General features: G+C 49.7%; 1 protein-coding gene across 1 annotated transcript; it reads left to right on the top strand.

Annotated features, from left to right (window-relative positions):
• Nucleotides 1-7436: 7436 nt before the first annotated feature.
• On the top strand, nt 7437-9507 carry Ccl19 (C-C motif chemokine ligand 19). Its single transcript, XM_052176307.1, has 4 exons — nt 7437-7706; nt 8740-8872; nt 9088-9166; nt 9258-9507. Exons 1-4 carry the CDS (start codon nt 7646-7648, stop codon nt 9294-9296), a joined length of 312 nt encoding a protein of 103 aa, XP_052032267.1. The 5' UTR covers nt 7437-7645; the 3' UTR covers nt 9297-9507.
• Nucleotides 9508-12127: the final 2620 nt, after the last annotated feature.

Raw genomic sequence — 12127 nt, 5'->3', positions numbered from 1 at the left:
GTCTGCATTTAACAGCTATACGGAATCTTTTAAACATTAAGTTAGATCATGTCAGGGCTCTGCCAGTCCCAAGAGCTCCTCAAGTCACTCGGTGAAGCAGAAACTGACAATGGCTGACAGCCATGCACTGTCGTTTCTTATTGTCTGTCTCCTGTGCTCTGCTCTTTTGGCCTCTAAGCTACACACTCTTGCTTCGTGGCCTTTGAATCTCTTGTTTTCTCTACCAAGAACATTTCTCCCAAACCTCTGTGTGGCTCGTTCCTTCTTCTTTTTCTTTCTCCCTTCCTTTCTTTGTGTCAACTCTGTTTTCATATCATTAAAGGCCCCTCTGACTGCCTGATTTAAAATAACACACACCGTGCACCCCCTACCACTTTTGCCTCTGGGAACATGGGGGCGGGGTCTCACCATGCATCCCTGGCTGCCCTGGAACTAGGTACTCCTGGCTCTTCTTACCGGGATTAGAGTGCTGGGGTTAAAGGCATGTGACACCATGCCCAGCCTCTTGCCTTCTTTTTTTTTTTTTAATAATTATTTTTATTTGAACGTCTGTATATATGTATGTGTGGGTGCATGCATGTGAAGTTACCTAGGGAAGCCAGAAGAGGGAGTCAGATCCCCTGGAGCTGGAGCTATAGGCAGTTGTATGCCCCCTGATTGTGTGTGTAGGGACCAGACCTCTGGTCCTCTGGGAGAACAGCAGGTGCTCTTAACTACTGGGCCATCCCTCCTGTCACCCGCTCCTGACTTCTCTGTTTTTCTTTGTGGCAGTTGTTGCCATCTGACTATAGATTTTGTTGTTTGCTTATCCTCTGTCTCCACCACTGGAATAGAAACTCTGCAGCATCAGGAAGGTTTCGCCTTGCTTGCTGCTGTTTCCCACTGTGAATGTGATGCTATGTGAATGCGATACAGAAGCCCTGTATACTATTTCTCCATTGCTGCATTCTTTCCTGCCAATTCTTGGGATCATTCCTGACAGGCCCTCAAGGCAGATGGTAATGACATAACTGAAAGTCCACCTCTACTTTGCACTACACTATTGTGTGACTAGGACCTTGGCAAGAGGCAAAGGCATACTCAAAAAGGCTTAGTAAAAAAGACTTATAGCTGCACCTTTTACAGAGGCCAGAACAGACAGCCACTGCACATAAGTTAGCATAGTTAAAAACTTTGGGTCTTCTCTGCTAGACAAAGTAGACACTACAGATGTACTGCCTGAAAGTGTTGCTGTTTGAAAGGATTTCACGCCTTCACCATCCTGAAGGCCACACCTACAGCTGTAGGCAGCCGCTTCCTTCAGGTGCCTGTATATCTTAGAGGCCCACCTGAAAATGAAGACCATTCATTTCTCCCTATTTTTTCAGCTCTGGAGAATGTCTCCATGCAGCTTGTGATCAGAGAAAGAAGCAAAACCTATCAAGCTAAAGGCTAAGCCACCTGCCTGTGCTTTCCCCCTTGACATCTGAAACAGCTAAGGTCTGTTCTCTTGCATGTGCAGGTCATGTGCACATCCAGCTAGGGGTGGTACTGTAGTGTAGATGACACCCTTAGGTCACATTGTCACTGGGGAACTATAGTCTGAGTTTCCTACCAGGGTCCTGAAGTAAAGAGCTGTTAGGTTTGACTTGATTTGTTTGGGTTTTGTTGGGTTTGTTTTTTGTTTTTTGTTTTTTGTTTTTTGCTTGTTTGTTTGTTTGTTTGCTTTATTTAAGTGTGTGATTGTGAGAGAGAGAGAGAGAGAGAGAGAGAGAGAGAGAGTATGTGCAGGTGCTTCAGAGGCCAGAAGAGGGCATCAGCTCCCCTAGAGCTTAGGTTACGGGTAGTTGTGAGCCTCCCTATGTGTTTACAGGGAACTGAACCCAGGTCCACTGCAACAGTAGCATGCACTCTTGACCAGGAAGCAATCTCTCCAGCCCCATTCAGGCTGCTGCCTCTGAAATCCATGAAACCAAGGACTGAGACAGCAGGGCTTTAGGTGTTAGTGAGAAGAACTGGACAAAGTCATATCTCTGGCCCTGGGAAGAGATGTGACATCCTGAGCTGACTAAAAGATTGTCAGTGGAAAACTATCCAAACAAAGCTCTAGAAACCCTAAATCTTTTAAGATGGCAAGAGGCTTTCTGGAAAAGAACAAGCAGGTCTTTCAGTCGTGTCCCTTAGGAAAGCTGGTTTATTATAGAGACCTTAGAAAGTAGTACAAAACCTGCCTACAACATAGATAGGAGCAACGGTCTCTGGCGACTACTCTACTTGGTAATAACCTCTGCTCATCAGCTATTCTCTGTGTCTCCTGGAATGTCCTTCAAGAGAGAGTGCACAGACGGGGAGAAGGGGAGGTTTCAACCTGAAATCCTGGTGTCAGGTCCCATCCTGTGTGTGTGTCACTGGTGATGTTTGGAGTCCTCTCTCTCCATGTAGAGAGATTATCTGTGTACTCATATATGCGAGCAACCAATCCCAGGATTGGTACCCACTTTGAGGATCTACTTCTGCAGTCTCTTCTGGTAAAGTTTACAGTATCCCTAGAGATTCTGACCGAAAATGGGTGGCACACTGTAAGGATATAGGAAAGTCAAATATTTCCCACTCTCCACTCACTACTCAGGGCTGGATGACCTCTGATTACCATATATGGAAGCTCTTCCTACCCCAGGCTGTTGGCTCTAGTGCTGGGTAGGTCTTGCAGCTGCAAACTGACAAAAGGGTCATGGGAACTCCTGCAAATGCAGACCATTGGTCAGAAGCACAAGCCACAACCAACCCGTGCCTGTAACGGGCATCTGAACCTAGAAGCAATCTTTGAGAACTGAGCCCTATAGCTGTAGAGAGGCCACAGGTGGTGGTGTCAGGGGCAGCAGGAGGCCACAGCTCAACACAGCCCCTTGTGGCCTGAAGAGTTCCCTTCCCCCACAGGAGCATCCACTCAGGCAAAACTGACATCTGAGTGTGTTGCAAGGAATTCCAGGGTGGCCAAGTGACACAAAATTGGAGTTTAGCAAAATTGGAGCTTAGCAAGTACTTAGGCAAAGGACAGAAATGGAAAAAGCAGGGGGTCTTTACATGGGGTACAGGTTTTCTCACCTAGGTTGAGCATAACTCCAGAGACTAGAGTCCCTGGCATTCAATAGCCTCCAAAGCTTCTAGATCGTTTGTCTCAAGAACTGAAGAAGAGGCTTCATGGGAAACAAATGGTGAGATTTTAGAAGGGAGGGTTGTCATAGAAGAGAGCTTAAGGGGAAGAAAGCAAGAGGCACTCCCATGCAGCAGAGGGTCCCCACTGAGGGCCTTTGTCTGAAGGGTAATAAGACTGTACTGAGTTGAGGCACAGGGAAGCGAGTTGATTGGTCCAGCTGGTCTACCTGTAGACTAACTGATGCCCCTTTACATCCCCAGGCTGGACTGGAGTTTTGGAAACAGCGTCAAAGCTAAGGAAATCTCTGATCATGAATAGAATCCAGGCGGCTACACCCATTAGGTCACTATGTAAGGAAAAGAAGGAGAATAGAAACCAGAGCACACACAGCAGCTAAACCTCTCTGTCATCTCTGGCCCCAGGCTAAGACAGAACTAAGGACATTTATTTCTGCCTGTGGCCAAGACAGAACTGGTTGTGGAGACATGAAGCAGAAATTACTCATTTTCCAGGTCTCCTGACAAGCTCCTTCCTCATCTGACCATCAGAGTAACAATAGCAAAGAACAGAACACGTCCCAAGGAACTTGAAAGTCACTCTTAGGTGTCTCTCCAATACGTGTGTACATGAGCATGCATGCGTACGCGCGCGCTTGTGTGTGTGTGTGTGTGTGTGTGTGTGAGTGTGTGTGTGTGTGTGTGTGTGTGTGAGTGTGTGTGTGTGTGTGTGTGTGTGTTCCTATGTGTTCATGCGTGGTCCTGATCACATTCTTTAAAAAAAAGATGTAATTTACAACAACATTCAAAGATTAAGCAAAGCTTAAAATTTAAGTAAGATTGTATGTACGAATTTATTTTCTCAAAGAACTTCACTGTGTAAATGCAAATGCCAGGTGATTCTATCAGGTGTACTTTAGGTGTTTAGACTTGGGGGTGAGAGACTAGAATTCAGGGTTACAAACGTTGTGACCAAGTTCATTTGTTGCCTTGACCCTCTCTTGTGCCGTCATCAGGGCAACACTCTCTCTGCAGGCAATCTCTGCTTTACCGGTTGTGCTGGTTCCTTCACTCAGCCAGCAGGCAGGCGAGCTGGACTGTGGGGCAAAGGGCTCCTTTCCCTGCTTTACATCCCTCAGTTTTCTCTCTTTCCACCCTGCCTCTCAGATGGCTGGATTAATTTCCTAGAACAACTCATAAAACTTAGGAAAACACATCTACTGTCTGTGATAAAGGATGGTACAAAGAGGTCATAGCTACTGTTGTGACGCTGTGAAGGGACACCATGACCAAGGCAACTCTTATAAAAGAAAGCACTCAGTTGAGGGCTTGATTAACGTCTCAGAGGTTTAATCCATCATCGTCTCGGTGGGGACCACGGCTGCATGCAGGCAGGCACAGGAGCAGTAGTCGGGAGCCACATCCTGACCCATAAGCAGAGAGAAACTGTGACATCAGGCCTGTCGGGCTTTTGGACCCTCAAAGCCCACTCCCAGGGACACACCTCCTCCAACAAGGCCACGCCTCCCAATCATTCTCAAGTAGTGCCACTCCCTGTTGCCTAAGCATTCAAAAGTATGAGTGAATGGGGAGGTCATTGTTATTCAACCCACCACAAAGGGCTTCAGCGGGAGGCTTGGGAAAGACCTTCACAGGTGTGTGAGGAGGAGCAGGGAGCTTCTGCTCCCTCTCCAGGAAGCCCACTGCCTCAGCTATCCAGAAACCTAATTTAGTCCTTTTGAAGTTTCACTATGTGGCCATAATTGAGGATAGGTTTACCAACTCACCCTGCCTCTGGTCTCTCTTGGGTGAAGGGGGCCTCCCAGACCTTTTATCCCTTCTCAGCAGCATAAAAGACTCATTACTACAGTTCAAGGATTTTAGTAACTATTTGCTGGTGGGAAGGGTGGACCAGAAAGAACAATTTTTAAAACTCTCTTGCTATTATTTATTTGTGTGTGTGTCTGCAGAGGTCAGAGAGGGTGAGATTCTCTGGAGCTGGAGTTACGGGTTGTCACCATGTGGGTGCTGAGAATCAAAATCAGGTCCTCTTCAAGAACAATACATGCTCTTAACCACCGAGTCATCTGTCCAGTGCCAAGTTTATATTTCAAAAGATGGTTCACAAAGCTACAAGTGATTTGCATACTGAGTTCAAGGCCAGCCTGGTCTACACTACATAGAGAAACTCTGCCTTAAAAAAAAAAAAAAGTAAACACAATAAAAGGAATTTTAATCAAACTTCCATTTGAGAAGTAGTGAAATCCGGATTTAAAAGTTTCAGTGGACTAATGCAGCACCCTTGGGTCTGACTGTGGTGGGAATCATTACTTCCCAGGCCACACAGCAGGTGGGTGGTGCTGATTCCCACCTCTTCTGTGTGCTACATACTCTGTACTGTGTGCTATGCCCAGTAGGTGGTTGGCGCAGCAGGGCAGGTGGGTAGTACTAGCTGTGCGGTAGTGTTCTCTGGGCCTCGTCCACTGTATGTGTAAAACAAGGATCACAATACAGCAAGCATGTGTCAGACAATGCCTGGGACCTATATGTAAGGTATGGCTGGCAGAGGGATGGATCCGGAGCTCAGAATACTATTGTGATTATTATTAACGGATGAAAACTGGTAAGTGTGAGAACTGTAGGGCCGGTTTAGTGGGTAAAAACACTCACTGTCAATCCTGGTGTCTTAGTTAGGGTTTCTCTGCTGTGAGCAGACACCATGACCAAGGCAACTCTTATAAGGATGGTATTTACTTGGGGCTGGCTTACAGGTTCAGAGGTTCAGTCCATTATCATCACGGTGGGAGCATCCAGCCATACATGGGCCTGGAGAAGCTGAGAGTTCCACGTCTTGTTCTGAAGGCTGCTAGCAGAAGACTAGCTTCTAGGCAGGTGGGACGAGGGTATTAAAGCCCATGCCCACAGTGGCACACCTACTAACAAGGCCACACCTCCTAATAGTGCCACTCCCTAGGACAAGCAAATACAAACCATCTCATCTGATGACTTGAGTTTGATCCCCAGGATCTCTACCATGGTAGGAGAGAACCAACGCCCTCAGAGTTAACCTCTGACCTCCACTCCTGTGCTGTGACACGTGGCCACCCCCTCCCGGGCACACGCCAGTGGCTTGAGAGATGGCTCTGACAGCGAAGGGCCTGGTACGAAGCATGAGGGTCTGGATTTGGATCCCCAGAAGCCACCTTAAAAAGTAGGCACAGGGTGGCACACACCTGAAATCTCTGTGCTTGGGGAAGCAGAGACAAAGGGGAGCACAATGCAGACAGCTGGTCACAGCTGGTCACAGCTGGTCACAGCTGGTCACAGCTGGTGTTGGGAAGCCAATGAGCTCCAGGTTCACTAAGAGACCCTGTCTCCAGAACTAAGGTGTAAAGTCACACGAGAGGCCCCTGATATCAGCCTGTGGCCTCTGCATGGTGTGCACACGAACATGGATGTTTCGTCCAACACACACTACACAGGACCCCAAGTGTGGGTACACGGGGCCGGGTGGGCACCCCATATATTAGCTGTTCTTTTGCAGTCTTCTGGTCTTTCTCACAAGTATGGGAAATTGCTTATTCCTTCCCGATATGTCAATTCCTTGAAATGTAGGGATTTGTCTCAGAAGGAGCTGGCCAGCCCCCCTGCTTAGAAATCCCCTCTGCGTTCCCAGGACTGAGAGAAGGGAAAGATGGAGGGGCTGTTCCAGCCCGTGCTCCCTCCAGATGTTCCCCTGACCTAGGCATTGGATCTGAGAAACTGTACAATGCCTGCGGACCCAGGGAGCTGATTCGCAGGGAGCTGAGTTGTGGGCTGGGGGGCCTGGGCTCTCTCCTTAGGAACCTTCCCTTCCAGCTCGGCCTGTTCCGAGAGAGGGACTGGCCCCCAGATGCTGTGTTGGAAGGCACTGAGATGACAAGGAAAGGCTCTCACACTTGCTCTGACGGCACCATGGAGATGACTTCAAAACTGGCCTCATCAGAAGGAAGAAAGTCGTGAGGATGTAGAGAAGCCCTCTCAGCTCTAACTCTAGCCTTGCTAATGCCACCATCCAGAGGACAGCGCAAGCCCTCCCTGGAACTGACCGGATACACAATTTTTTCCCAGACTGATGCAGACTGCTGTTCTCAGAGCTAAAGCCAAAGAAAGCAGAGGATGGGGTGAGGGGAACTCTGAGTGGGGGGAAGAAGGAAGCCAAGGTCATGTTTTGCCATAAAAAATGGGGGGCAGAGGGGGGTAAAGGGGAAGACCCAGAACGGGCCATCGAGGGGAATTTTGGAATAGAAAGTGAAAGCTCAAGACATAAATTGGGGCTGGTGGCAGCCTCACTCACACAGGCTCACCCGGGCACACACAGGCTCACTTGCCCGGTCCCTGAACCCCTTCACACCACACTCACATTCCCATCACTCACTCCCCTGTGAACCCGTCCGAGCCCCGGCCTCTTACCTCTTGCGCGCACCGTCTCTCGGTCTCACTCACTCTCTGTGGCCTGCCTCAGATCACCTCCATGGCACCCCGTGTGACCCCCCTACTGGCCTTCAGCCTGCTGGTTCTCTGGACCGTCCCAGGTAAGGCTTGGGAGATGACTAAGGTGGGGGTCACAGTGACCTGTGGACAGCGTCTAGATCCTGGACTGTTACAACGGTCATGAAAGACCCTGCCAGTTCAGAGTCAGAGGATCCAGGGGCTCCCTATGCCTTCTGTGTGTGCCCGTCAATATGAGTGTGCCTGTATCCCCGAATTCCAATGTGGCTCAGCTCTGGCATGTCCTGGAACTTAGAGCTGTTCCCCCTCTGTGGGGGTCCATGTCCTCATACCTCAGCTTCCAGGCAGCAGGAGGAAGGCACTGTATATCTTCCTTGGGGGACCTAAGGCTATAATTAAGTGGGTGGAATGTTTGCCTCGCCTGTGTGAAAACCTGGTTTCAATCACACCACTGGGGTTATGGGGGTGAGAGCTTTGCTGTGTGTTTGCTTCTGTCTGAGAGAACAAGACATACTGAAGGCACGCTTAGTAACTTGTTCCCCTTTTGGGGGTTGCTTTTTTAGGAGCCTTGGTTTGGTTTGGCTTAGTTTGGTTTTTGAGAAAGGGTCTGTCCATGTTGCCCAGGCTAGCCTCAATCTCCTGGGCTCATGTGATCTTAGGTCTCAGCTTCTTAGGTCTTAGCAGTCATCTTCTGTAGTGCTTGGTAAGCCTGAAGGAGCCTCAGCCAAGGCAAGCCTCCCCTGTCAGGCAAGCCCCCCCTGTCAGGCAAGCCTCCCCTGTCAGGCAAGCCTGCCCTATCAGGCAAGCCTCCCCTGTCAGGCAAGCCTGCCCTGTCCCATCATGCTACCATTAACTCTCCATTTGCTGAAACACTGTAAAAACTGAGAAAACCTGGGGAAGGACGTATGACCAGAGCAGCACTGGGGTACATAGAAAAATGGTTATTTCCTGAACGGCTTAGAAGACGTCAATATGTTCAGCAGCAGATAGCCACAGTAGTACAGAACGCTGAACATCCGGTCCAGCAATCACACACACCGAGACGCTGTTAAAGCCACTCAGGGCTGTGGCCTCCCTTCCTCATGGTCTCCGTGTCTCCTCTCCTTTCTATCTCAGCCCCCGCTCTGGGCGGGGCTAACGATGCAGAAGACTGCTGCCTGTCTGTGACCCAGCGCCCCATCCCTGGGAACATCGTGAAAGCCTTCCGCTACCTTCTTATCCGAGATGGCTGCAGGGTGCCTGCTGTTGTGTGAGTTGCTTGTGGGAAGAATGTCTGGCCCATCCCCCATGAGCCCTTGCTGATAATACCATGGCTTTAACCCTGGACTCACGGCTGAGCCCACTTTTCATGGACGCCCATGAAACAGGCCCCTATACATAGTCTCCACGCCTCTGCTCCTTACTCTAGAACCTTCTAGGAAACTGGGTTCCAGGGCGTTTATTCTCTCTGACCTCTGACTACAGGTTCACCACACTAAGGGGCTACCAGCTCTGTGCACCCCCAGACCAGCCCTGGGTGGAACGCATCATCCGAAGACTGAAGGCAAGCCTGCCCCTTCCTCCTCAGCCCTGCCTCCACCCTCCAAATCCCCGAGATTCCAGCCCGTGACCCTGCCTCTTCTCCCTCCTCTTAGAACAAAGGCAAAAGGACCAGATGGAGCCCTGTGTCTTGAGTATAGAGATGTGAATCACTCTGGCCCTGGAAACCAAGGACAAGAAGAGAGGACCAGGCCTCCTGATGCTCTGCCCCAGACCTAACCCAGCCAAGTCTGTGCCTAGAGAGTGGATGTGAATGTGAGTGTGGACAAGAGAGTTTGTGTGGCTAGGGCACGGCCTCTCCGTGGCTAGACTGCAGTGCTTCCAATAAAGTCGCTTGGTACCGTGGATCTGTCTGTCGGCTGTCTGTTCTCTCTCGCCCCGGGAGGACAGAAATAGGAAAGGAGGAGGTGGAACGGCAGTATCTATTTCCACCCTGAGTTCTGAGCCGTCTGTTCCCCAGCCTCCACCTAACACCCGATGCTCCCAGAGCCAGCCCCACGGTGAAGGACCTGGCCCAGGCCTTCCTGTGCCCCTCACACTCTTCAGTCACACAAAGCTTGCATCGGTTTGCAGAGTTCACAAGAAGCCTCACTTTTTTTTTTTTTAAATATTTATTTATTTATTATATGTAAGTACACTGTAGGTGTCAGATCTCTTTATGGATGGTTGTGAGCCACCATGTGGAGGCTGGGATTCGAACTCATGACCTTTGGAAGAAGAGTCAGTGCTCCTACCCGCTGAGCCATCTCTCCAGCCCCGAAGCCTCACTTTTCTGTCTTCACCACCTAGTCAGACGTTTATGTATCCCGGTGTCTCAAGGACTAAGAATGGGGATAAGAAGGTGGTTGGAAGGCATGGCTCCACTCTCTGGGAGAAGTTCTCAACTCCCCCCCATCCTCCCAACCCATCCTCATCCCCAAGGTGCTCCCTCTAACACTCTTCCCCATCCTCTGCTCTACTGGCTTCCTTGCCGGGTCTGGATGTTTCCTCCTCCAGGAAGTCATCCCTGACTCACAGTGAGTTAGGTAGCTTTGCTTCCTCCTAGATTCTCACAGCTCTGCACATTTTCCTCTCCTACATACCACCCATATAAAGCACACACTCACACATACACACACACACATGTGCGCACAGGCACACAAGCATTCACTGCAGTAACCTATTTTTGCTAGTTTGTCCTTCTCCCTGGACAACAGTCATATCTATGTTGGTTTCTAGCAGATCAGATCACCTGGCACAAGATAGGGAGTCAATAAATATTTGCTTAGAGAATGAACAGATGTGTGAGAAGGGGACAAACAGCTGTGGGGACAGCACCATCTTCTAGTTCATCCATCCTAAATCCATTCTAGACCAATTTTTTTAATCTCAGACAGTCTGAGCAGGGTTCAGCCCCATCAGAACAATCCTAGCACCAGACCTAATAAGTTACAGATGGGGAACCAGGGAAGGAAGACAGGCCCACAGGGCGGAAGAAAGAACAGTCAGGGAGGTTTGCACGATTCATCATGGAAATGCCTTCAGTACGCACGGGCTCTGGGACTACAGGCAACACTAAGTCTTAGGGAATGAGTCTCCTGGGTCTGGAGGACAAAGCCCTGTGGCTCTGTGCTTGGGAAGCTTCCTGGCTGTGACCTCCAAGGGCCTGTGCAATGGGAGTGGTGAGTCTGAGTTGCTAAAGTCAGATAAAAGATCAGATTCTCTTTCCCTAGCCTGGGAAGAGAAGCCATCATTACATCCGATATACACCAGCCAATAACCAAGCCAGACCTGTGTGGGCAAGCCCTTAAAAGGAGGATGGGGGGGATTGTGCTCCCCCACCCCTCTCCAGGTCTCAGGCCTTCCTGTCTTTGCAGGTGTTCAAACATCCAGGTGTCTGAGTGCTCGAGTGTCAGTGGGAGAGGTGGCAGGAGGGAGTTACAATGGGGTGAAGAGGGGGGGCAAAGAGCCTAGAGCCTTGGGAAGCGTGGTGGCCTCTTCATCTTCTCCCACAGACAGGTGTTCAAAACCTCAAGTATCTCAAGTCACAAAGGATGGGACGGATAGGGATAGTTTCCCAGAACAGTTGCTATGGCTAGAAAATTGTTTCTAGTGCTTGTGGGAAATTACCCACCCATTCATGCATCCACACATGCACTTACCAGCTGACCTCCATCCATCCACCACCCCCATACCCACTTCCCCAGTACCAATCCATTAATCCCTCTGTAAAGTCACCCAGCCATGAATAACTCTGCCTCCCACAGACGAAAGATTAAGACATCTTAATGTAGATGGGAGATGTTGCCTCAGATCGTGCTCAGGTCGCAGGGGAGCCAAGAAGAAGTCAGCTTGCTTTCGAAGCAGACATAAATCTTCCTTCTGGTGAAGAGGCAAGGATGGCAGCCCTGCCCAAGGTGCTACCAGACAGGGGTCCTGGGACATTTTCTCCATGGCAAGTCTTGGTCCCAGTGTCTGGACCTGTGTCACAACCCAGTTTCCACCCTATCACTGTGTGACTCTGGACAAGTCATTCTCCTTCAACATTCTCTAGCCCAGGGTTTCTGTGCCATGTGTCTGATAGCAGAAAAGGGGCAACTTTTGAGTCCTTCCAAAGATGTACCTCCTGCATCTTCAGATCTCAGACTCAGCCTCCCGCTTCTAAAGGCTCAGCAACCCAGGGGCCATACTCTGGAAACAAAGGAGAGGCTAATGCTAAGGAAGAAAGAAAATCTAGGTGCCAATGGCACACCTTACATCATGCAGTCTCCTGCTTAACTAGGAAAGCCTAGGAAATTAGAAATGTAGGGAGTAGACACCTATTAGAAACCACCCGCCTCTACCATTAGCTTCCATCTTACTGTCTTCTGTTTCCTACACCCAAGCTGTAAGGACTTCCCCTTAGCACTGGGTCTTACTCTCTTACCTCTCTACAACAGGGTGGAGAGGCATACCTCCCCCTCCCAGACATTCTCAGCACACTGGG

This window comes from Apodemus sylvaticus, chromosome 3 (assembly GCF_947179515.1).
Source record: "Apodemus sylvaticus chromosome 3, mApoSyl1.1, whole genome shotgun sequence".
Taxonomy (NCBI): Eukaryota; Metazoa; Chordata; class Mammalia; order Rodentia; family Muridae; genus Apodemus; species Apodemus sylvaticus.
This window is presented reverse-complemented; position numbering and strand designations above follow the sequence as displayed.

Bases quoted from the DNA above. Each gene is read 5' to 3' on its own strand.
- Ccl19 (XM_052176307.1), top strand. From the start codon at position 7,646: ATGGCACCCCGTGTGACCCCCCTACTGGCCTTCAGCCTGCTGGTTCTC. The intron at 7,707-8,739 runs GTAAGGCTTGGG...TTTCTATCTCAG, and splicing joins GGTTCTCTGGACCGTCCCAG to CCCCCGCTCTGGGCGGGGCT. The intron at 9,167-9,257 runs GCAAGCCTGCCC...CCCTCCTCTTAG, and splicing joins GCATCATCCGAAGACTGAAG to AACAAAGGCAAAAGGACCAG.